Source organism: Peromyscus leucopus, chromosome 9 (genome assembly GCF_004664715.2).
Source record: "Peromyscus leucopus breed LL Stock chromosome 9, UCI_PerLeu_2.1, whole genome shotgun sequence".
Taxonomy (NCBI): Eukaryota; Metazoa; Chordata; class Mammalia; order Rodentia; family Cricetidae; genus Peromyscus; species Peromyscus leucopus.
Window position 1 is genome coordinate 78,373,325 of NC_051070.1, and position 25,678 is coordinate 78,399,002.

Genomic DNA, 25,678 nt, shown 5'->3' on the forward strand with positions numbered 1-25,678 from the left:
CCTCTGAGCTACTCTATCTTATAAATTGTTATTCGCCAGCTGGAAATATAACATTGGTAGAGCACTTCCTTAGCATACAGAAAGAAGGCCCTGAGTTTAACCACCCTAAAAGTAAATGAATACACTCTACAAATACAGCCTTTTGATATCATCTACATGTGCAGAAGTAGGCAGTTTCCAGTCACTCAATAAAGTAGTGACCTGCTTATGATCTGGTAAAGAGATTAAAAATGATTTAGGAGCCAGAAAGATGGTTCAGTGGGCAAAGGTGTCTCTCATGGAAGCCTGGTGGCCTGAAGTGGATTCATGGAATACACTTAAAGGTGGCACGAGGACTCACATGTACAGATGCATAAACACTTAATCATAAAATTATTTGAATGGAGGGCTAAAGAGATGGCTCAGAGATTAAGAGCACTGGCTGTTCTTCTGGAGGTCCTGAGTTCAATTCCCAGCAACCACATAGTGGCTCACAACCATCTGTAATGAGATCTGGTGCCCTCTTCTTGCAGGCATATGTGCAGACAGAACACTGTATACATAATAAATAAATAAATAAATAAATAAATAAATAAATAAATAAATAAATCTTTTTAAAAAAATATTTTAATGGAATAAATGCTACAATGGAAATAAAAGTACTATTATGGGACAAGGAGGAGAATGAATTTTGAACACATCTAAGATCAGAAGGTGCCCACCATGCCACTGACTGGGGAACCTTCTGAGTAGATTAAACAGCAAATGCAAGGTCCTGAGGTAAAGAGCTTGCCTCACTTCTAGCAGTGAAAGGAGGCCAGCAGGATTGGAAGGAGGTAGGCTAGAGATGAGGGCCATAAGATGAAGTTTCTGCAGTGACTGAGGTAGGAACTTTGTAGTCTGCTAGGACCATCTCAGTTTTCTGCGGTGGGGCGTGGTGATACCTTTGTAAAATCAGCATAATTGTGCATACTTTAAAAAGGTGTCATGACTGTAGTAGACAACATAACTAAAGATGTTAATCCAGCATGGGGCATGTGGTAATTGTGTTCTTTCACATTGTTCTTAGGCCAGGAGTATAACATTGATAGACTACTTGCCTAGCTTACAGCTGGGTTTAACCCCCAGCACCCTAAAAATAAATGAATATGCTTTACAAATACATATTGAGTTATGTGAATTAATGTCCAAAGTGACAGAGGCCTCCAAATGTATTAGGATAAGATGATGTGGCTATTCCGTTAAGTGTTCTGTTGTATTTTTTCTAATTATGGGTCTTGAAGTAGACAATAAACAAAGATAACTTAGGCATGGATTGTCCTTTTTCCCACCCCGTTACAACTATTCTGATCAAATGAGGAGGTACCTACCAATCTGTGTCAATTCTAACATCAAGAAGAAAAGACAAGGCAGAGTATAAAAGGCAGAATAATTCGGCATAGTTCAACAAAAATATATGCACACAGAGGCTGGACAGATGGCTCAGTGGTTAAGAGAACTGGCTACTCTTCCAGAGGACCTGGGTTCAATTCCAAGCCCCCACATTGTGGCCCACAACCATCTCCATAACTCTAGTTCCATCCAATGACCCTTTCTGGCTTCGATGGGCACCAGGCATGGTAGTGGTACACAGACATACAGGCAGACAAAAACATCCATACACATAAGATACAGTACAAGTTTATTCTCTGAGTTTAAAAAAATATATGAGCATAATTTTTTTTCTTTTCTTTTCTTTTCTTTTTTTTTTTGTTTTTCCAGACAGGGATTCTCTGTGTAGCTTTGCACCTTTTTCCTGGAACTCACTTGGTAGCCCAGGCTGGCCTTGAACTCACAGAGATCTGCCTGCCTCTGCCTCCTGAGTGCTGGGATTAAAGGCGTGCGCCACGGCCACCACCACCCGGCGAGCATAAATTTTAATATGATATAATGTTAACATCACTCTCCTTAACCTTTCAACTCCTGATTCTTTTTTTTTCTTACCCATTTGGCAAAATCCCAACTTCCCACAGTAATCCCTTATATGAATTGATGTATACTTATACAGAGAAAATATGTAAATGAATATGTCAAGCACTGTGACAGCTAAGCAGAAATATTTAATAAAAAAAAAAATCTAGATACTGGGGAAATGGCTCAGAAGTATGCACTGTACTGTGAACCACAAACATTTCATACCACAGGTTTTGCTGTCTCAGCAACTTAGGAGCAAACCCAAGTTTGCTTCCCAGTATCCACATCTGTGGCTCACAACGTCCTGTAACTCCAACTCCAGGGCATCTGGTGTCCTCCTCTGGCCTCCACAGACAACTGCATTCATGCATGTGAGTACACACACACACACGATTAGAAGAATAAATCTCAAAAATGGTCTTGAGAAATGTCACCAATACTCAAAGAAGTTTAAATATCAGAGAAAAATAGAAGAGATATGAAAATAAAGGATAGTCTTAGTTTATTTGAGAGTCATTGAAAGTGGTATAACAGAGGACTAAAGAGATGGCTCAGTGGTTAAGAGTACTGGCTGCTCTTGCCAAGGATCGGGGTTCGATTCTCAGCAGTCACATAGCAGCTTACAACTGTCTGTATTCCAGTCCCAGGGGATCGATACTCTCTGCTCCCCCCCCCACCATGGGTATTGCACACATGCACACAGTGCCCAGATATACATGCAGCAAAACACCCACACCCACACACAAAATGCTAAATAAAAAATGTTTTAAATGAAGGAATAGATTTAAACCCTCATAAACCACACATAGTCTTCTAACCTACACTCTTATAATTTAGTACTGACTGGTAGAGTAATTTTAAAATGTGTGCACAGCTTTGACACTTACCAGTTCAGGAAACGGAGCATAATTCCCCTTCCCCAGACTAGCGACTTCCTCCTGATGATGAAAGCAGGCGTGGCATGCACCTGCTGAGACTGGGTCATTATAAACTGAGGCTTCCTTTTTACTCTCCTTGGATTACTCCCTCTGGGGAAAGCCAGCTGCCGTACCATGAGGATACATCAGCAGAAAGTCCCGCCTGGAAAGAACAGTCACCGGGGAGCCAAGGCCTCCTGCCAACAGTCACGCCAGTGAGTGGTTGTGTTGGCTGAAGATGTCCAGCCCTAGGATGACCTCAGATGAATTCAAGCTTAGTCTTGATTGCAACACCGTGAGACTGAGTCACATAGCTCAGCTCAGTCATCTGCTCCTGGTTGCTGGCCCAGCAAAACTGTGAGATGAAATGTTTGTGATTTAAAGCCACCAAGTCTGGGAGTAAATTGTTACACAGTGTCAGAATTGGCAGATAGTACCAGATAGGCAAGTAGCCTTTTGCTCAGGTATCACATGTGACCCCCAAGGTTTTGTTTTGTTTTCCTTTGGATGTAGCTCGTCTTAGACTCATGGACTCAAATAATTCCTCTTACTTCAGCCTCCTGAGTTATCTGAAAATAGCCAGGACTTGTGCCATGGCCCGTACACTCTCAAGTGTTTAGAATTTTTCATCCCACACATGGACTCCAAATATCTACCAAAATGCGCTTAATCAGATGTGTCAGATGTGGGAATGTAAACAAAGTTCCTAGGTTTCTGAGAAACATCCTGATTTTAATCAGACAAGTTGAATCGGAGGGAGAGTGGTAGAATGCGCATAGTTGTTTTCATTGAAGTGTTATATACAGATAATCTGTAACAACACTAGAAAGATTCAAGTGGAAAAGAGCCAGGCATGGTCTTGACACGTAGTGTAGGTTGGCCTGGAACTTTCTGCAGTCCTTTAGCCTCCTCACTTACGGGGTTCCTGGCATACACCACGACACCAAGCCTAAAATATTGTTTTGTCGGGAATGGAGGGCAGGTGCAGCCGGATGGCCTCAGACTTTCTATCTCAGCCTCCCGGGGAACGACAACTGCATGCCTGCCTGCCATGCCTGACCTAAAAATAGCCTACAGCTTAAATCTCCATTCAAATATGATTAACAGTCTGTTTGGGTATATAATTCTCTCAAGATTTTGAAGGTCCTGGTTCACTGTCCTGTGGCTTCTAGAGTGTTGGTTCTTTATAAGGAAGCAGGTTTCTGGTCTTTCACTCTAAACCTTTGTGTCTGGTAGAGACGTTTCCCAGTCCAGATGTTGGGCACCCAGGGGACCCTGAGTCTGGGCGGTCATCATCCTTCTTCTCGTTTGGCTCTTCTTGTTGATTAGTTCTAGGATCATTTTCTCTGTCTTCATAGTTGGTGGTTAGATTCTGTTCTTTAATCCTTTAAGTTTTTTATCCCCATCCCCCTCCTGGTTTCTCAGGACAGGGTTTCTCTGTGTGGCCTCGGCTGTCCTGGAACTCACTCTGTAGACCATGCTGGCCTTGAACTGAGAGATTCCATTTGCCTCTGCTGATATTAAAGGCGTGAACTGCCAACGCCTGGATTCATTTCTTTTGGAAAATGACATTTTATTTATTTTGTGTGCGAGTGTGTATATGTGTGTGGTGCTCAGTTGGTTTGTCATGCAGGTCCTGGGCACTCAACTCAGGTCTTCAAGTTTGGTGGAAGGAGCCTTTACCCATCTAGATGGCCCTCCCATTTCATTTAGTCTGTCCTTTTATATCATTTCTTTTTTGTTTTTTTGGTTTTTGAGACAGAGTTTCTCTGTATTGTTTTGGTGCCTGTCCTGGATCTTGCTCTGTAGCCCAGGCTGGCCTCGAACTCACAGAGATCCACCTGGCTCTGCCTCTCGAGTGCTAAGATTAAAGGAGTGTGCCACCACCGCCCGGCTTTGTATCACTTCTTAAATGTTTTTTCTTAATATGTGAAGCCCCCTCCACTTTTTAAATGGGATAATTGTTAGAAATCCCTTATTTTAAAGAGAAAGAGGTGTTAGAAATGAAGCTGGCGTAGGCGGGGCCAGATCTTGGGGAACTTTGTCGTGTTGGGAGTCTGGAACTTTCAAACAGCTGCGAGCATCGCTAACTTTAAAGCTGTTGTGCAATCAGATTTACATATTTGGAGTGGCGTTGCAGGCAGTTATGAGCCAACGGATGAGGGTGCCCAGACCAAATGTGGGTTCTCTGCAAGATCAGTATGCACTCTTGCCTGTTAAACTCTCTCCTGGGCTTCCAAGTTTGAAGATTTTTATTTCTGTTATGTGTTTAGTTTCTTCCGGTTGTGGTGAGGCAGGGTGTCCCTCTACAGTCGGGGACTGGCTCCAGAACAGAATGAAGGGGTGGGTAGGATGAGGGGGATGGGAAGTGAGTATGTGGCCTCTTCAGCTGAACAGTGCAGGTGTTCTGGGTGGAGTTTTAACGGTGTCTCCACAAAATCCATTTGTGTTTGGTTCGGGGCTTGTCCTCTTTTCCCTGAGTCATCCTGAGTCTTGGAGTTTGTAGCCACTCTTGACTGCACAGTCCTGGCTTTGACATGGTCTCTGGATGAACTCGCATAGCTCCACACACTGAATCAACTGGTGCTTGGAGGCCTGGTTTGCCATCATTTCCCCTACAACCATACCTCCTGTAACTCTTTTCCAATTCTGATGTTACTGTGTTCTCACCCTCACCCAAAATTATTACCGACTTCTAATGGGCTGCAATTGGCTGCTTGTCCTCTACTAAGCTTACAGCATTTGCTCTAATTTGTTTTTTTTTAAACAACACATTGTCCTGTGACCCCTTAAGCTGTCATTACCCTTTTAGAATTGTTAATTGGTTAATTTACTTGTACATTCATCAATCTACCCAGGAGTCATCTTGTGAAACACACACTCTACTGAGGAAGCTAAAAATATCAAGTCAAGGTCTCTACCTTGTGATGAATGCAGAAAACCTATACATAAACAGGTTTATTTCATTCCATATGGCAAGTACAATTATGGAAGCATAAGACAAGAAGAAAAAAATGTCAAGTCTGGAAACTCATTTCAAGTGAGCAAAGATGTGGAACCTGAAACAAGGCACCGGTGTGTGTGTATGTGTGTGTGTGTGTGTGTGTGTGTGTGTGTGTGTGTGTGTGTTAACAACCCATCATTTTAAAGAGAGAAAGGCTGGAAGTAAAGCTGGAGTAGTGGGCCAGAGCACAAGGGACCTTGAACGCCATGTTAGGAGTCTCGAGCTTAACTTTTCAAACGGCTGGAAGCATTGGAACTTTGTAATCTGATCAGATTTACATATTTGAGAAACTAGCCTTGGGTGGAGGATTTTTTGGGGGTGGGGATGGGGATACAAATCTACAAGCTAGCTGATTAGTTAGGGAAATGAGGAAATAAAGTAGGTGAGAAGGAATAGGGGCCAGAGTTCAGTTCTACTTCATACATTTGGAGAAGAAGAAACATTGAAGATGTATGTAAAGGGCGGACTGTCAGGACATCAGAAGGTTGTGGGATGTCAAAGAGAACAGAAAAACAAAACAAACAAACAAACAAAAAACCCAAAGCATCTTCCTGCTTTCCAGATGCCTTCCGGATGTGACCAACCAGATGCTTTCCAGATTTCCAGATGCTTTCCAGATGATTTCCGGATGTGACCAACCGTCTCTCAGAAAAGCAGGTGTACCTGTCCAAAAGACAGCTGAATTGACACTCAAGGGCCAGGGCTGAACTAGAAATATATACTTGGGAGTCTTTTGTTTTGTTTTTCGAGATGGGCAGGGTTTCTCTGTGTAGCTTTGGAGTCTGTCCTGGAACTCATTCTGTAACCCAGGCTGGCCTCAAACTCACAGAGATCCGGCTGCCTCTGCCTCCCGAGTGCTGGGATTAAAGGCGTGTGCCACCACCCAGCATACTTGGGAGTCTTGAGTGCAGAGAAAATATTTAAAGTTATGGGACTAAGCAATTTTCTTGAAGACAGTGGATTGATACTAAAGGATAGATGGAATCCTAAGGAGTGGTCACATCTTAAAAGTGGACTGTGGGAAAGACGATGAAGAGCATAAATAATATCAGGAAGGTATAAGACAAGTGGGGTGTGGTGGTCTGTAATCCTAACACTTGGAAGGCTGGGGCAGGAAGATGGTGAGTTAGAGTCTAGCCTCAGCTATGTGGTGAGACAGACAAAAGGGGAGGTGGTCATAATGAGAACCTGAAGTGCTTCCTACACAGTACATTGAATCTGAAGACAGAGGAATCAGCACTGTCAAATGTAGCATATATTTCCCAGAAAATGGTCGCCGGGTTTAGTGATAATGTCACTTGAAGAGGCGTAGCAGGACGGGTAACCTGGAAACTGGATAGAGTGGAGGTTGAGACAGGAATGGGAAATTAAGAAGTGACTATAACACATCGCTTCCTTGTTCAGGAACTGTATGGAAAGACAGCTTGAGTAGCCGTGCCTTCCCAACCTCAGGTTGTTCTGGTCACATGGCAAGAAAGGTCTGACAATCTGACATTGGTGTTCAGTAAAGATTAGATACGTGAGTCTAATCATGTGGCACCAAGCCCTTAAGGTTTTGCGTAGTGATTCTTCCTTGACTATATCGTTCCCTTTAACCCTTTTCTTTCTTGTTTAGTGCTGGAAATGGTTTAGGCGCTGAGATTCCTGTAGACTCCTTCATATCCCATTTTGAAAAACTGGCTCACACCACTTCCTGCTCTGCCCATTAAGACAATAATAGCTGCTATTTACATAGCAATCAGGATCTGTCAAGAAAGGCCGCGTGCCTTAAAAACAAAACAAGAAATGCTGAGTGTATGAAGTCTGTCATGACGTTGTTGTAGTAATACAGTTGTGATCGTGTTCATCTCCCCCAAATTTCATGTTGTTGAACAAAGCTGTAACAGATGGGCGAGGCTGGGTTTCCAGAATCAAAGACTGAACTTCGTATCCTGTGGCCTTTGTGAAATTGTATTGAATGACTAACTAGTTATTTCATGGGCCCTCACACTCGGAATGACTGCCCAGGAAGGCATACTGAAGAAGGGCTTACAGACTCTTGCATCAGTCTAAGATCTTAAGCTGCATCATGCTTGCTTCCAAAAACTTGGAGCTTTACTTGTTTAGTATTCTTCTTTTCTTGCCCTGTCTCTCATTTTTGATGGCTGAGTACTTGGTCATAAGAAAGCTAGACATCCAAAACAGAAGAGACTCTGGGAGTCTCTGGTATGTTTGAGACAGGGGCCATGCTTGCGGGGTTTCAAGAGTTTGCAATTCAGTGTAGAAATACGAAAAAGAAAATGTTATCAAATGTTTCCTACAAATGTTGAACGTAACGAGTGCAGATTATTTCTGCAGTATAAAACTTTCAACCCACTCGAATGTATACACAGAAGTAGGATATTTATGGAAATGATCACGCTTGCAATCCCATGTTTAGTTTCTTGAGGAATCGCTACTATTTTCTAAATTCGACGAAATTATTTTCCTCAATTCTTTTAAAGTCAAGGCCTTGCTACATAGCCCCAACTTGTTAACACTAGCTGTCCCTACATCCATGAAAGGGTGGTCTTCACCTTGCTCTGGATGTGAAATGTGCCTAGTTCGCATAAAACACAGAAAACACATTATTTCATGAATAAAAGTGAAATTTGAGTACACGTTGAGCTAACATCTTCCCTATACTGGTTTAGTAAAAAAAAACATTTATTTATCATCTATTTAATTATTCATTTACAATAAGGCCTAACTCTAGCTAGGCAGTACCGGAAGTAAGTAGCTCAAGCTGTCTTCAAAGTTGAGCAATCCTCCTGCCGCAGCCTCTCGAGTGTTGGGAATATCATGGGCGTAAACCGCGACGCGCAGCCCGTCTGGAAACCAATTTCACCTGTTCCCTTTCTAGTTGGCACAGCCACTAGAGAATTCTAAGTCGTTCGTGCGGCTGTGCTACCCAAGATGAACACCCTTTTGGCTTTCGGCGGCCACAGCACGGCGGACACGTAACCCAGGCTCGATTTCCTCGTAGGGAGTCGGGGCTGAGTCGGTGTGAGCTCGGGGGCGGGGAGGGCAGGACAGGGAAAGCCGGGAGCCACGGCTCCGGAGAAGGCTTCGACCCCGGAAGGACCCCGGAAGGAAGCCTAGCGGCCAGGTGGACCGGAGGAGGCGGCGTGAGCCGGGCGAGCCGAAAGGCACCCGCCCGCGGCTCGCGCGCAGCCGCACGTCCGCAGGGAGGGGGGGGAGCAAGGGGGTGGGGTCTGGGCGGGGCGCGGCGGTGGGGCGGGGCCTGGCGCGGGTTTTTTTCTGCAGGCGCGCGGCCTGCGCCGGAGAGCTGGGGACGTCGGCGCGGGCGGAGGGCGGCGGGCGGCGATGGGCAGCGGCTGGGGCTTGCTCGTCGGCCTCCTGGGCGCCCTGTGGCTGCTGCGCTCGGGCCACGGCGAGGAGCGGCGGCCGGAGACGGCGGCGCAGCGCTGCTTCTGCCAGGTGAGGCGCGCGCGCGGCCGGCCCACGGGCTGCGCATCTCCGAGCGCCGGCGATCCCAGTGCGCGGCCCGGACGGCGTTCCCGGTCGCCCCGGGCCTCGGGACCCTGCGATGGGCGCGGGCGCCTGGACAGCCTGTCACACAGTGTCCCTGCGTCCTGCAGTAGCCGCTCTTCGTCGCGGAGTCGAGTTTACAAGACCGGGGGTTCTGGCGTAGACCCGGCACCTGGGCACCTCGTGCGCGCTGTGTCCCGAGCATCCCCAGCCTTCCTGCTCCGGACCGACTCAGGGGGACCGGCTGTTCTCCAGCTCTAGCTGTCGTTGTCAAGAGGTTGAATGACCTTGCGTGGCTCTTTGGATGCCCTGGTCCAACTGCCTGGTGTCTTTGCGGCCCTTGTTGTCCTTTGACTCCTCGGCCTGTGTATGGTGCACTTTCTTCTTCCTGAAGCTTGTTCTCCCATCCTGACATTCCCTTAGCGGTTTGAATCCTAGGCAGGCCCCGGCTTCAGTTTGATTATGAGCTGTGATTATTTATTTCTGTAGGAGATGTGGGTTCTGTGAGCAAAACATTGAAAGAGGTTTTTGTTTTTTTTTTTTTAATCGTATTGTAGCCTGTTAATTTTGTATGAGGCCGTTTAGGTTAGACGCATTGAAATAACTCTGAATTTCATTTTGCAGTCTTTAGAAAATGTCAACACATAGCTTGGAAACATCCAGAACCTGGAATCAGTCGATGTGTTAGTCTCTAAGTGAGTTCTTGTAACGTCTGGAGGACTCTTGAGTATTTGTGGTCCCCTGTCTTCTGTTTAAAACACTATCAGATCGTTCTATTATTCTAGTTACTTGATAATGTAAATTGTATTGCTATGCAGGTGTTCACAACCACACTTTTTGCTGGCCTGCTCTCTTTCCTCCTCCTCTTGGTTCGTTACTGTTCTTTACAATGTTTAAAATATTAGCTTACTTATTTTATGTGTATGTGCATTGTACGAGTGGCTGTACGCATAGCACAAGGATTGCTTGTAGTCAGAGGACTGCTTGTAGGAATCTTTCTCTTCATCCACCACGTGGGATCTACCTCAGGCCCTCAGGCTTGGCAGCAAATGGCTTTTAACCCACGGACCATCTCTCTGGCTCTCGTTACTCTTTTTAAAGCCACTTTTAATTTTTGGTGGCCTTTGATCTCTGAAATTACATTTATAAAAAATGGAGAGATAAACAGCCAAATCATTCGTGGGTCTTACTACTTATGACCAGAAATAACTTGTATGCAGAGTATGATACTATAATGCTAGTGTCAACATTTGCTGTTTGGAGGAAGAGTTATCTCATTCACCACTGTAAATTTTGGATCTTATTGTTTTGAGTAATTTGGGAGCAGAGTTGTTGGGGGGAAGTTCCTTTGATCACAAATGCCAGGTATACAAAGTTTCAGTCTCTAAATACTTAAGACAGGAACAAGCAACTTTGAGCTATCAGTGCTGAGAAAAGATATTAGGTGTTACACTTTCAAGTATGTTCTGGATAATGGTATGAAAATACTATGACTCTTCAACCTTTGTTCCACACTCAATGTTTTTAGAGATCTCCTTAAAAATCCTTGAGGAACTTTTAATTATTCTTGCATTTTTTCTTGGATTTTTTTTGGTTGTTGGTACAGTATTTTCAGATTTATTTTTTATTTATTTGCTTGCTTATTTTGAGCCAAGGTCCCTTGACATATCCCTGGCTGTCCTGGAAATCAATATGTAGACCAGGCTGGCTTCAAACTCACAAGAGATCTGACTACCTTTGCCTCCAAAGTGCTGGGATTAAAGTGAGGGTCACGATGCCTGGCTCTTATTTATTTTTAAGATTTATGAGCTGGAGAGATGGTTCAGAGGATAAGAGCACTGACTGCTCTTCTAGAGGTCCTGAGTTCAATTCCCAGTACCCACATGGTGGCTCACAACCATCTGTAATGAGGTCTGGTGCCCTCTTCTGGCCTGCTGTTATACATGCTGTATACAAAATAAATAAATCTTTAAAAAAATTATTTATTTTTATTTAATGTATATGTGTGTTTGCCTGCCTGTATGTGCATCACATGCATGCAGTGCCAGAGTAGGCTGGAAGAGGATGTTGGATTCCATGGAACTAGAGTGTGAGCCACTGTATGGGTTCCGGGAAGAGAACTTGGGTCCTATGGAAGAGCAGCACTTGCTCTTAACCACTGAGCTATCTCTTCAGCCCCCAGTAATCTCAGATTTAAATACTCCCTAATACAAAAAAAAAAATCTGTTTAAAGTCACTTTCTTTAAAAAGAGAGTTTCTGGTTTTCCTCCTCAGAGTCAACTGAATAATAGTAAATAGCTTGGTTCAGTGGGGCTTGTAGGTAATTGCTACACCCAGCCTGGGGCAACTTGGGGCAGCCTGGGCTACCTCCAAATATAACCTAGTTAACTGCAGAAATAGTCAAGATGGAGCTGGTGGCGGTGATGCACGCCTTTGATCCCAGTACTCAGGAGGCAGAGCCAGGCGGATCTCTGTGAGTTCGAGGCCAACCTGGTCTACAGAGCGAGATCCAGGACAGGCACCAAAACTACACAGAGAAACCCTGTCTTGAAAAAGATAATCAAAATGGCCTTAGGTTTTTTTTTCCTCTCTTCCTTGCTGCTGTCAATCTCTCTTACCACTTCTGCCTAGGGTTGCCACCCTGCCACCCTGCCTCTTGCCGCCGTTGCGTGAGTATCAGGTCTGTAGTGGTTCAGTCACAGGCTCTCTGGTGAGTCAGAGCAGTAGGGTAGCTTTAGAAAGCCATTGCAGTGAAATGTACAGAGTTTTGCAAGCAATAAGATTAACTTTGATAAGCATTCACAGGACACTGACCAACAAGCGTTGAGAGATCCTGAAATGGAGTTAGAAAATGTTTTTCAAGCCTGGTGTGTGCTTTAGTTCGTCCCGTGTGAATCTTGTCTCAGAGTCTGCTGTGCAAAGCCTGGTTCAGGAAACCCAGCAAACCGTGGTGCCTGATATATCGAGGAATTTGTACCTGGCATTGTATTTTTGGGAGCTCCTTTCAGGTTGTTTTGAGAATATGGAAATCAACTGACTAAACTGTAAATATTGAGAATATTAAATGCCCTGGGCAAAGGGAAAGGGGGTCGGTCCCTAGAGCCTTGAGTCCAGAGAGGCTGCATTCTTTTTTTGTTTTGTCTTGTTTGTTTGTTTTTGAGACAGGGTTTCTCTGTAGCTTTGATGCCTGTCCTGGATCTCGCTCTGTAGATCAGGCTGGCCTCAAACTCACTAGATCTTCCTGTTTCTGCCACCAGTGCTGGGATTAAAGGCTACCACCATCCAGCATGTTGTAAATTCTTTAAAAATAATTTTAGCTTTATTTTATTTTATGTATTTGAATGTTTTACCTGCATTATACATGTACACCAGGTGAGTGCCGGGAGCCTCTGGAGGTCAGAAGAGGGCGTTGGAGCCCCTGGAATTGGAGTTAGATGGTTGTGAGCCATGTGGAGGCTGGGAACTGAACACAGGGACTCTGCAAGAGCAACTTCTGAGGCATTTCTCCGACCCTTGTAAACTCTTTTCAAAGTAGTGTTTTATTGTTTCTGCTCATTACTCAAAATGATTGTTTGGGGCTTGTAAATCTTTCTTTCTAATTACAACCACTTGCTTCTTTATTATCCCATTAAAATAGTAATTAGTAATACTAATTTTTTTGTTTGTTTGTTTGCTTTTGTTTTTCGAGACAGGGTTTCTCCATGTAGTTTTGGTATCTGTTTTGGATCTCGCTCTATAGACCAGGCTGGCCTCAGACTCACAGAGATTCACCTGGCTCTGCCTCCCAAGTGCTGGGATTAAAGTCGTGCACCACCAATGGCCCGGCCTCTGGTGTCGGTTTTTTAGTATGTTGTATGCTTTGGTTTACACCATCCCAGTTCCTCCTCTCCCCAGCAGTCTCTTTCTCTCTCCTGTCATATATTCCACGTGAGACCATGCACGTCTGTCTTTCTTCCTTTGTATTAATTCACTTATCATGTCCTCCAGGGCTGCCCAGGTTAAATGGCAGGATCTCCTTTTAAAGCTGAGTAATATCTCATTGTGTGTATGTGGCATTTTCTGTTGCCTGTTTATCTTGGTTGGGCATTTAGAGATTTAAAGTATGGTTAGTAGTGTATTCAGGGGTTTTGTTAAATGAGTATGTTACAACTATTCTTGTCATGGGAGAGGTGGGTAATTACGTGAAGAGGTGGATATTAATTCGTCCTGTTATCGTAACTTTTTTCCTATATATAGCATAACATCATGTGTATATTTTAAAATATGCGATAAGATTTATTTTAAAAGTTTGTGTTCTTTTAAAAATCTCTGTCTCTGTGTGTGTGTATGTGTATATGTGTGTGAGTGTGTGCTGTGCAGGGGCCCTGAACACCAGAGGAGGGCATTGGGTTTCTTGTGCTGGAGTTACAGGTGTTGGTGAGCTGCCTCTCAAACCAGTGGGTCCTAGGATCCGAACTCTGGGTCTCATGATAGAGCAGCAGTGCTCTTAATGGTTGAGCCATCTTTCCATCTCCTCACGTTCTTCTTTTCTTTCTTTCTTGTCACAAAACAATAAAATTAAGTACTCCTAGTTCTTTGACCAAATAAAGTACATTTTGAATGCTCACATTTATTGAGAGACAAAGGGCATATTCTAGGAGATGTCTTGATACATGTGTACACTGGGAGAGTATCATCAAACTAATTATCATATCCATCATCACACAGTTAGCTGCATGTATGGTGAGAATTCTTAAGATCTACTCTCTTAGCAGATACACACTAGTATTAACTGGTCATTGTGGTGTTCATTCATTCCCCAGGACTTACTTACTTTGTGTTTTCCCACGTCTTCCACTTCTACCTTTGATGCTTGACTTTGACTTTCTTAGATCTCACAAGTGAGGGAGGTCATGAAGTATCATTTTATAGCTAGCTTACTTTGCTTAGCACAATATCTTCAAGATTCATCCAGGTTGCCACAAAGGACAGAATAGTAGTCATTGTGGGGTGTGTGTGTGTGTGTGTGTGTGTGTGTGTGTGATTATCTACTCTGTGTAAGAGCCCTGGCTGCCCCGGGCCTTGCTCTGTAGTCCAGGCTGGCCTCAAACTCATGGAGACCCCCCTGCCTCTGCCTCCGGAGTGCTGGGACTAAAGGTGTGCATCACCATTGCACGGCTACATTACTTATTCTTGTCAGATACTTACCAGCTTTTGTGTCTTGGATATTGTGTGATGCAAGGAGCATGGGTGTGCAGATGTCTCTTTGAGTCAGTGGTTTTTTTTCTTTTGCATGTGTGCCCAGAAGTCAGATTGCTAGATCAGTGATAGCTGTTTTTGGTTTCTTGAGGAGCATCCACACTGGGTTCCATCATGCCTGGCGGTTTACGCCCAGCAGCGGTGTGTAAGCAACCTTCCTGTTTCAATACTTGCTCACCAGGTACCACCTTGGCTGCACGTCTTCTTAGTACTTTGTTTGTTTGATGCTATTGTAATAAGATTGTTTTCTTGATTTTTTTTTTCCTGGCAGTTTTTTTTTTTCTCCATTAGTTCCTAGAATCACAACTGATTTAATTTTTGTATCCTGGACTTTATTTAATAATTCGACCTTTTTTCTTTTTTGTGGCGTTCTTAAGTTTTGTGTATACTGCATAAGATCTGAGAATACTGATAATTTTAGGTTTTCTTCTTTCTTTCTCTGTCTTCTTTCTTTTTCTTAATTGACACTTGGAAAAAAGAGTTTCATAAAAAACAAATATGAGAAATACAGTCCTACACTACTTTGAATCTGAATAAAATACTGATCTATGATTAGGCTAGACTTTCTTAGTATTGTACATAAGACAACTGGGAGGGTTTTTTGTTGTTGTTGTTGTTATAGTTTTGGTTGTTCTGTTTTTTATTGTGAATTTAAAAATACCTCTCCCTTCAGGAATAAGCCCTTTCTATTGTCCAACACAGAGTGGCCAGCCTTGGAACCATTTACATACCATTCACAAAGGTGGACTCAGCAGGTTATGTTTATACATATTTGTGATTAAACGTATCTTTTCTTGCCTATTGCATTTGACTAAATCAGCTGTAGTCAGCGGAGAAAGTACCTGAGCGCTCCACCCCCTGCCTCATGCTAGTTTTCTGTGATCTGGTCCCTTATTCCAGTGGGACTACTGGAGTAGTCCACCATTAGACACTTGGACTGCAAACCAGGCCTGTATTTTCCTCTTCATTAAGGAAATGTGGGCTGCTTTGGAGAGTGGTAGAGCATTTAAGCAGAGCTGGGTTCATAAATAGTAAGATTGAACTTTTTTTTTTTTAGGCATTTATTTTCTTTATTATCCTGATACCAAATCCATGAGATGGAAATTATTATTTTATGGAAAGCACAGTGACAGAGATGGGTTTTAAATCTAAACAGGCCTAACTGTAGAGTTTGGTGGCTGTGGAGGGTCTGATCTTGGGGAGCTTGCCACGGACAGGTACCTCGAGAGGCTTTGCAGCCCTCACAGACTAGGTCTCTAAACTGGGTCTGGCTATGTGCTAGGCTACATAGGTCCTCCTGTCTACCTACATGTAGCAAGTGTTTCTCTGACCTGCCAGCTAGCTCCCAAATCACGACCTGGAGACTTATTATGAAAGCTCAGCCAATAGCTTAGGCTTGTTTTTAGCTAGCTCTTCTAACTTAAATAACCCATTTCTGTTAATCTATGTGCTGCCCTGAGGCTCATTTACCTCATCTACATACTGTCCATCTTGCTTTCCTGCTTCCTCCAAGTCTCCTTTGTCTCCTCCCTGCTTCCCAGTGTCCTCTCTGTGCCCGGAAATCCTGCCTAGCTATTGGCCATTCAGCTTTTTATTAAATAAATCAGAGTGACACATCTTTACACAGTGTAATCAAATATCTCCCAACACCTACTGTCCTTCAGTGTGGGCCTTTTTACCTTCAATTATTAGTTGGGCTCCTACCCCGAGCTGCTTATCACTTGGAGTCTAGGGGGGTGCACTCTCAGTAGGTGGTCACCGCTTTGGGAGGGAGACAGGATGCTTTTCTTAAAGTTTAGATTCCCGTGACACGCAGGGTTGTGCTTTGCAGTGGGGGATAGTGTAGTGGTTACCTGAGCAGCAGGAGCATGTTCGGAAGCATAGCATCGGGCCCAGCTTGTTACAGCTAGCACCTGTCTCTTGTCCTAGGATTTTCTTTTGTTTCTAAGAGTCTGCGGGTACTGTTGGTGCCATTTCTGCCACAGCCCTTCCTTGTGACTGATTTGGTAACATGCCTATTCTAGTTTCTAGAACTAGGCTGGCATCACACCTGCCAGACTTCTTCCAAGGATAGAGTTCTACCTTGCCTCTTGGCTGGCGGATTCCCAAGTGTCTTTGTCTTCACTGATCCTGAGCTCTTTGTCTCTATTGAAACCCTGTCATTTTTTATTTTGTGTCCCTAGTCACCCTGCTGCCTGTGGTTATGGTGAAGAATACGGCCTATTCCACATGAAGGGTAAAGAGCAGAAGTTTTAAAAGTCTCCCACTTGTGAGCCTTCTGTCCCTCCCTCTGTGGTTGCCTGGCTGTGAGCCACCTCTGCTCCGGGGGATCTTGCGTTCCTTCCTGGCTTGGAGCTTCTTCCTCTGGTGCACTTTAGAATGACGTGTGGGTAGACCGAATGTGGGCCACAGAAGGTTGCCTCAGTGCCTGTGTCCTTGCCTTGTGAGCGTGCTACTGCCAGATGTGCTCCTGAGCTTGGGGCACCAAGCAGGTGTGGAGACGATGGTGTGTGTCTCAGGAGAAAGTGGGAAGCCCTCATTCATTCAGCAGCCCACTCCGTGAGTGATCGCTGAGGTCTCTGTGTCGTTTTCAGAAGCATAGTGCTACAGGCTGGATCACACAGGTGAACAAACATCATTTTGACTCAAGGATTTTCTACTCTCGTTGATAAGATAGATAGAGTCAGGAAAGTGAGGTATTCTCATGCCGCAGTACTATGTGGAATGTTCTGGAAGCGCCCAGGAGAGCTGGCCCCAAAGTGACCATGCTTAGCCGTGGCCTGCAAGTTCATTTCCACCTAGACAGTGGGCTCCTGGGGCTGGCGTCAAGCTCAGGCTTTTCTGCTTTTCCTTTTGTGAGGCGCTGTCTCTGGTCTGCTGGTCTCCGTTTGATCTTTGTGCTATTTCAATGTCATTCTTTTTAACCATTCGAATCAAAGGTGAGAAGTAGTAGGTGGTTTCTATCCCTACAGATTCAAAAGGGATGAAAATAGACATGGCAGAGTATGTGGATCAGATTTTTGGAAACTAAGTAAGACTAGAAAAATCAGTAAAAAGTGTTAGTTTTGGGACATTGCTGTTACCATATCTTGGTTTCAGGTGAAAAGTTTCTGCTGAGTTTCAATGTTCTTAAATTAAGATAGTATAGGATTTTACATAGTCCAAGGGTGAAATATTAATTTGGTGTTTTAATAAGGTTTTATGCCTTGCTTTCTTATTTTTAATATACCTGTATATTATATGTATATGAAAAACCAAATATATATACACAGAGACAAGTTTTCTTTGTATAACAGCCCTGGCTGTCCTGGCATTTGCTTTGTAGGCCAGGCTGGCCTTGAACACACAGGGATCTGCCTCCCAAGTTCTGGGATTAAAGGCATGTGTCACCATGCCTGGCTCTTAAAAGATATTTTTAAGTATGTGTATGTGTATGTCTGTGTGGGGTGTGTGCATGTGAGTGCCGTACACAGGGAGGTCACGAGAAAGCATTGGAGCCGCTGGAGCTGGAGTTGAAGGTGGTGTGAGCCACTTGATAGGGGCATTGGGAGCCAAACTTGAGTCCCCGGGAAAAGAAGTACACATTCTTTTTTTTTTGGTTTGTTGTTTTTCGAGACAGGGTTTCTTTGTGAAGCCCTGACTGTCCTGGAACTCACTCTGTGGACCAGGCTGGTCTCGAACTCACAGAGATCTGCCTTCCTCTGCCTCTGAAGTGCTGGGATGAAAGGTGTGTGCACCACCACTGCCCCGACATGGATGTTCTTTTTTAAACTAGTCACTGAGGTCAGTTTGTGCTGCTGTGTGTATGGGTTGTGGGGCTGCCCATGGAGCATGGTCCGCCTACCAGGGACCATATCCCTAAAGAAAACTTTCCCATAGGAGCTGTCGGTAACTCCTCAATGAGAGGCCACTTCCTTATTTTCATTGTAGTTCATAGTGCAAACATACCACACCAAAGTACTGCAGGCTTCTCTTTTCTGCAGGATGATGCGTTTTCTTTTTCTATATTTTTTGAAACATTATGTACTTGTTACTTAATGTTCCATTACTTTTATTAGGTGTTTGCTTAGCTCCAAATAAATTCCTGAACTTTCAGTTTCACAGCCAGTAACATTGACTGATTGTAATTTCTCTTTATATCCTGATGTAGAAACTTAATAGTTTGATCTAGGAGGCAGGGTCAAGACATCAGTGCTAAGCATTTGTGGTCAGTTTGTTACCCCAGTGTTGCTAGGACAAGTAAGTTCTGAGCATCATTCCAAACCTAGGAAATCTGCTGTGGCCCAGTAGTTGGGGTTGTTAGTGTCTTAGGATGAGTTACTATTTGTTTTGCTAGTTGACATTACTTCTTTTTATACATTCACCAAGCTCCATAGCCTCTGAAAATGAGAGACAAAGCAAGTCCCAGGAGAACTCAGTGATAACCAGGTGCCAGTGGGAGGCCATCTCTAGAGTCTGTAGCATCTGGTTCTGCCTGCATGCGTGTGCTCACCGTCCCATGGTGGAATAGGAAATAAGATTTGAGTTTCCTTGTCCGTTGGTCCAGCCACAGGGAGACACAGCGCTCCCTCTTCATCTTAGTGCCAACCTTTGGTCAGGTCAGTTGGGTCCTGGAGGGGTCCAGTTCTGTGTACATCCGAGCTCAGCTGACCCTGTAGAAGTGCCACTGTGTTGCTTTAGAGATACAAGAACAACAGTATCACAATATTACTGTCATTCTCCAGCCTAGAGAACCAAGACAGGGTGGGGGGGATAAGGTTGCTGAGTAGCAGGCTTTTTTTTTTTTTTTTTTTTTTTTTTTAAATAATAACTACAGGAGGAAAAGAATCATGTGATATCTGGGACATTTAAATCTAATATTTCATTTTCTTTGTTTCTTTGTAACAGGTTAGTGGTTACCTGGATGATTGTACCTGTGATGTTGAGACCATCGATAAATTTAATAACTACAGACTTTTCCCAAGACTACAAAAACTTCTTGAAAGTGACTACTTTAGATATTACAAGGTATTTTCAATTTTTATTTTACTGATTTATTTACTTATAATGTATGCAGTGTTCTGCCTGCATGCCAGAGGGCACCAGATCTCATTATAGATGGTTGTGAGCCACCATGTGGTTGCTGGGAATTGAACTCAGGACCTCTGGAAGAGCAGCCAGTGCCCTTAACCTCTGAGCTATCTCTCCAACCCTGGTATTTTCAATTTTTTTAATGTAAGTATGCTGTAATGGATGATTATATTTTCTTAGATGACCAAACTTTGGTACTGTTACTGAAATTGGTAATTATTTAAATGTTTACAAAGTTTAAAAAAATTAAAGAAAATTTAGTGAGCCGGGCATGATGGTGCACGCCTTTAATCTCAGCACTCAGGAGGCAGAGGCAGGCGGATCTCTGAGTTTGAGACCAGCCTGGTCTACAGAGCACATTCCAGGACAGTCAGGGCTACATAGAGAAACCCTGTCTCGAAAAACAAAACAAAACAAAAATGTGGTGTGTGCGTACATGCATGCATGTGTGCATGCCAAGGCGTGCCTGTGGAGCTAAGATGAAAACCTTGGGAGTTGCTTCTCACCTTTGACCTTTATGTGGGCTCCAGCCCAGCTTACGTGGCATCTTCACTGGCTGGGCTACCTCTGACTCTTCAAATGTCCACAAAGTTTAGTAGGAAAACTTGGTTCGCAAGTGACTGTTGAGAAACCACCCATTGGAGTGTGTGTGTGTGTGTGTGTGTGTGTGTGTGTGTGTGTGTGCGCGCGCGCGCGCACGCGCGCGCATGAGGAGACCTGAAGACAGCCATGGGCATTGTTCTCAGGTACAGTCCAGGTGTCTTCTAGCCGTAGCTTCTTCCTGGTCTGAGCTCTGACAGGCTGCGATGGTTGCCTTCCGTCACCCTGTTTCTGACTCCTGGCTCTGGAATTGCAAGCATTGCCACCACGCTTGCTTTCTTTGTATGTGGCATCTGGGAAGTAAACTCATGCCCTTGTGCCCCTTACCAGCTGAACTCTATGGAGCCCTGATACTACTGTCACCACCCCCCCCCCCCCACACACACACACACACAGGGTTTCTCTGTGTTGCCTTGGCTGTCTTGGAACTTCCTCTGTAGACCAGGCTGGTCTCTAACTCATAGAGATCCGCCAGCCTCTGCCTCCCCAGTGCTGGGATTAAAGGTACCACCACTGCCTGGCTCTTTTTCTTACCTTTTTTCCCCTCTGATATTTTTAACTTCAATAACTTCTAGAGTTAGAAACAAAATGAACTGGTTAAATTGAAGTTAAAATAGAAATTGCTGTATTGTTCTCAAAATGTTGTTTTGTCAACCATCAGATGGACTCCAATTAAGATGATTTTTTTTTTTTTTTTGAGAGGAGGCATTTTTGGACTTCCTAAACACAGTATCTGACCGTGAGAACACTGCTGAAAGAGCTGCAACAACCCGGTCCACAGTCCCTCCCTGATTCCGGCTTAAACGGGAGCTGAGTGGTGCACATCTGAGCCCTAACTCCCAGCTCAGCTGCCATCCGCACAGGGTCTCTTTGGTAGTCTGTGTCTCTCTAACCAGGCTTACCAGTTTACACCAGCTACACATTTACTCAGTCAGTGAAACGTGACAAGTCATGGGAGAACCAGTGAGTGTAACCTGGGATCGTGACCCCAGCAGTCATTATACTCTCAGGGCTTTATAGTTTTGTAACTTGCTGTCCTTTTACAGGTAAACTTGAAGAAGCCCTGTCCTTTCTGGAATGACATCAACCAGTGTGGGAGAAGAGACTGTGCTGTGAAACCCTGTCATTCTGTAAGAACTGTCCCGCTGTCTTCACTCTTGATGGATTTTCAGAAAGGGCCACTGTTCATCCAGTTATCATTTGATCCTGTGTTATATCACAGTCAATATTTACCTCTCATAAACCTAAACTCATAAGTAAGTTACTTGTGTGTGCGCCTCACGGTGGCAGGGAGGCCAGAGGCTGACATCAAGCGCCTTCCTCTGTCACCCTCCCCTTTAGTTCTGAGATGGAGTCTCTTACTGACCCTTGGGTTCACTGCTGAGGCAGGATGCCCTGCCTCTCCAGCTCTGGGCTTGCAGGGGCTGCCTCCTGCATGGCTTCTTACTCGATGCTAGGATCTAAACTCAGGTTCTCATGTTTCTGTGGGGGGCATTTTACTGACTGAGCTGTCTCCCAGCCTCGTAAAATCTACTTTGAATTATACTGTCTTCATGGTAAAATAATAATAACAATATATTATATATAAAATTACATGTAAATATTATTATTATTACTGAGACAGGATATCTCACTGTGTAGTCCCTGGTGGTTTAGAATTCACTATGTAGATTAGGCTGTACTCAAATTGGAGAGATTTGTCTGCCTCTGCCTCCCAAGTGCTGGGACTAAAGGTGTTCACCATCATGCCAGTTTTTTTTTTTTTTTTCAGAATTAAGTTTTTATGATTAATACGCTTATGTTTTATGAAGTCAGTATATTAATTTTTATATTACGTTATTTGTTGGTGGTGAGGGGGTGACATGCCTCTCCCTTGTGGAGTTCAGAAGACGACTTGCTGGAGTCAGCCCTCTCTTCCCACTGTGTGGTTCCAGGGACTGAACTCAGGCGCTTAGGCCTGAGCCATCTTGCTGGCCCTGTATCATTTTTTGTTTAGGGGATTCCTTCCACATTGGTTCCCTCACTGCCTATCCCGGTAATACAATCTTTTGATTTATTAGAGAGATTGTTGTTTTGGCTTGATATTTGTTTTCCTCTTGAAGTTTGAAGCATTCTACTGTGAAAGCAGAGATTTTCTGTTTTACACCTTCAAATGATGCAGGTTTTTACAAGTCTATAGGGCCGGAGGTGTAGCTCAGGGGCGGAGCTCTTGCCCTGCGTGTATGAGGTCCTATTGCCCTGATACTGAGCACTACCAAAAATGTCTCTATTTTCATTTCACATTTTATTGTGTGTGTCCCTTAACCACTTTAAGCTGACATTCAGTGGCATTAAGTACAAGTACACGTATATTGTGCAGCCATCACCAGTGCCCATTTCTAATCCTCCTCGCATGCTGAAACCATGCTGCTTAAACACTACCCATCCCCTCTCATCCTTGGCCACCACCATTCTGTTTGTGTGTGTATATATATATATATATATTTCTTTCCTTAATCAGTTTGACTGTTTTAGGCACTTGCCATAAAGGGAATTATATATTTGTACTTTTATAGCTGGTTTTATTTCACTTAGTATACTGCTTTTAAATAGAACATAACATATCTGAATTCTGTTTTAAGAGTGAATCAGAGTGTTGCTGAATGTCTAGATTTATATCTAGTATATAAATCCATTACTGCTATACTATCTATAGTAATATATATCCATTCATCTGCTGCTATTCAATACATCTATACCACTGAGGCACGTCTCCAGCCCTTAAGATTTTTTTAGTATATATCTATAAGTGGGTTTGTTGGATTGTGTGGTCATTGTAAATTTTGAGGAATTACAAAACTGTCTTCCATAGTGATTATATGTTTTTATCAGTGGCACCTAAGAGTTCGTATTTCTTTACCTCTGAAAAGTTCTACCTTTCCAGGTGTCCCCTGGGTCCAAGCTTTTAACACTTGGGCCTTTTGGGAACATTCAAAGCACAGTGGTTATTATGTTAAAGTCTGGCATATCATTAAGATACTATCAGTTTAAGTATTTAATTTATAAATTCTTACACTTACGTTCTTGATAATAGTAAAATAGCAGTAAAAGTAGTTGGGGAAATTTAAAGTCACTAGTGTCTGAGGAACTGTGGTAAGATATAGACTCAGCTTCTGCAGAATGAGGGCTAAATGCCTGAATCCAGTAGTCCAGTAGGCTGATATAATGTTTGCCTTTTAAAAACCATGATACCACCAGTGGTGCACGCTTTTAATCCTAGCACTCAGGAGGCAGAGGCAGGTGGATCTCTGAGTTTGAGGCCAGTCTGGTCTACAGAGTGAGTTCCAGGACAACTGGGACTATTATATAGAGAAACCCTGTCTCAGAAAACCAAAAAAACCCAAAATCAAAACCATGATATCTTCTTGCTGAGCCAGTGACCACTGATGGGTTCTGGGGGCGGGGCAGCCACTGCCTTCATTCTTACCCACTGAAGAGCGCATTAGGCTCCAACTCATAGTCCCTGACTCAAGGTCCTGCAGATGACCTGGTTAAACCCAGTGTGTCTCAAGAAAACAAAAACAACAAGATCATGAATGTAGGAAGGGGCTTTGCAGTGAGGAGGGAGTAAGAGACGTGGAAGTGATACTTGAATGCACCTTAAGTGTATGAAACTTTCATAAATCAATAATAAAGGTTAAAAAAAGAAAAACATGTCCACCTCAAAATATTCTTCTTTTATAAATATATGAGATTGGCAGAGAAATGGCATGATTTAGAATGATAACACAGTTTTGTGAGGCAGGAGAGGAAAGTGGAGACTGGTAAAGGTCTCAATTAGCATGTGATTTTTTTATTGTTGTTGTTTTTTGTTTGTTTGTTTTTTTGAGACAGGGTTTCTCTGTGTAGTTTTGTTGCTTGCCCTGGATCTCACTCTGTAGACCAGGCTGGCCTTGAACTCACAGAGATCCACCCGGCCCTGCCTCCGAGTGTTAGGGCTAAAGGCGTGCGCCACCACCGCCCGGCTTAGCATGTAATTTGAATAACTGATATTCTGTGTGAGTGTGCCAGGTCTGGGTATATAAGCTTAGCTCTGCCCTTGAGTTTGTGGTTTAGAAGAGAGGAGAAGCACTAATTGACCCTTTCAACACACATACCACAGCCCAGTTACAAAGTGTCTGAACTACACATGCTAAGAGCAGAGACACGCTGGACCCAGAGGCACTCAAGTGACATTGAGGGAATGAAATATTTCCACTCCCTGCAGACGGGCCTGCGCTTCATCCTAATTCTTTCTAATAGGGTGAACTACAGGGACCACAGAGTGACTAAGGAGCACGCACGGATTTTGGGATGTTTCCCACAGCCTCCATCAGCCCATGTACCTGCATTTGTATTGTGCACCACTAGAGAGATAGAATGTTTGTAACTATTTTTGTGTTTCCATGGTACAGTACATGACCAGCAATACATGGGCCTTGAGTTTTATTTGCTCATTTTTTGAGAGAGAAGATCTTATTTCATTGCCCTTGCTACATAGACCAGACTTGTCTCAGACAGATACTATTGGACTGCGAGGATTAAAGCTGTGTGCTACCACACCTGTTGAATTTTTATTTACTTTAAAGAAATTATTTAAAATTAAAAACTCTTCTCACTTAAAAATGGTCTCCAGTAATTTGTGAATTTTTCTCATAAGTCATAAGAATTTAAAATATTTTGTCAGAAGATAGAATAAACATGTTTCTTTTTCAGGATGAAGTTCCTGATGGAATTAAGTCTGCAAGCTACAAGGTATGCACACACACTTACTGATGTGACTGAAAATCTTGGAAAATCCATTTCCCTGCTCTTTCAGTGAGATACCTTGAAATTTAGTTCATATTCAATAGCTTCTGTTCCTTTAAAAAAATATATGTCTTTATATATGTATACACATATATAAAAACATGTAAGTGAAAGCAGTGGATGGAAACGCACTTACACATTACTCAGCAGTTATTAGTAATGGCCAGTTTTGCTTCATGTGTATTTCCTACTCCATTTTCCCAATCATTTTAAGGACAAACTCAGATAAATCATTTTGTTTAAGAGCAATGCAAAATTAGACCATTTCAGAATTAAGGAAGTGCCATTCAAAATTTTCTCAAAGAATAGAACTTACATGTATTTATACATAACGAGTGTTTTCCCAGTTAGAAAATACCTGTGGGGAGGAGCCAGCTGAGGTTATTGATAATAGATTAATCATAAAATGTAGTTTTGAAGATGATTGTGATCAGTTTTATAGAAAATTTAAAATAAAAAACTATTGGAAAAAATGTTCTTCAGAAACATTTCCACAACCTAGTAAAATGATAAATATAATTAAGAAGCTGATTAAATTACTAAATGGTACTGAGAAGTTACTTTAACTTAAAAAATTCAG

At 43.3% G+C, this 25,678-nt stretch overlaps 1 protein-coding gene across 2 annotated transcripts in view; it reads left to right on the top strand.

Annotated features, from left to right (window-relative positions):
- Positions 1-9,156: 9,156 nt before the first annotated feature.
- Positions 9,157-25,678, top strand: part of Ero1a (endoplasmic reticulum oxidoreductase 1 alpha) — a 38,179-nt gene continuing 21,657 nt past the window's right edge. The window contains exons 1-4 of one of the 2 annotated variants that reach the window (XM_028873617.2): positions 9,157-9,312; positions 19,489-19,608; positions 21,318-21,401; positions 25,006-25,044. In XM_028873617.2, the coding sequence (XP_028729450.1) occupies positions 9,199-9,312; positions 19,489-19,608; positions 21,318-21,401; positions 25,006-25,044 (357 nt within the window). In that variant the 5' untranslated portion in view covers positions 9,157-9,198. Of the gene's footprint in view, positions 9,313-9,506; positions 9,731-19,488; positions 19,609-21,317; positions 21,402-25,005; positions 25,045-25,678 lie in introns of those variants that run through there. The other variant, XM_028873618.2, reaches the window with a different exon arrangement.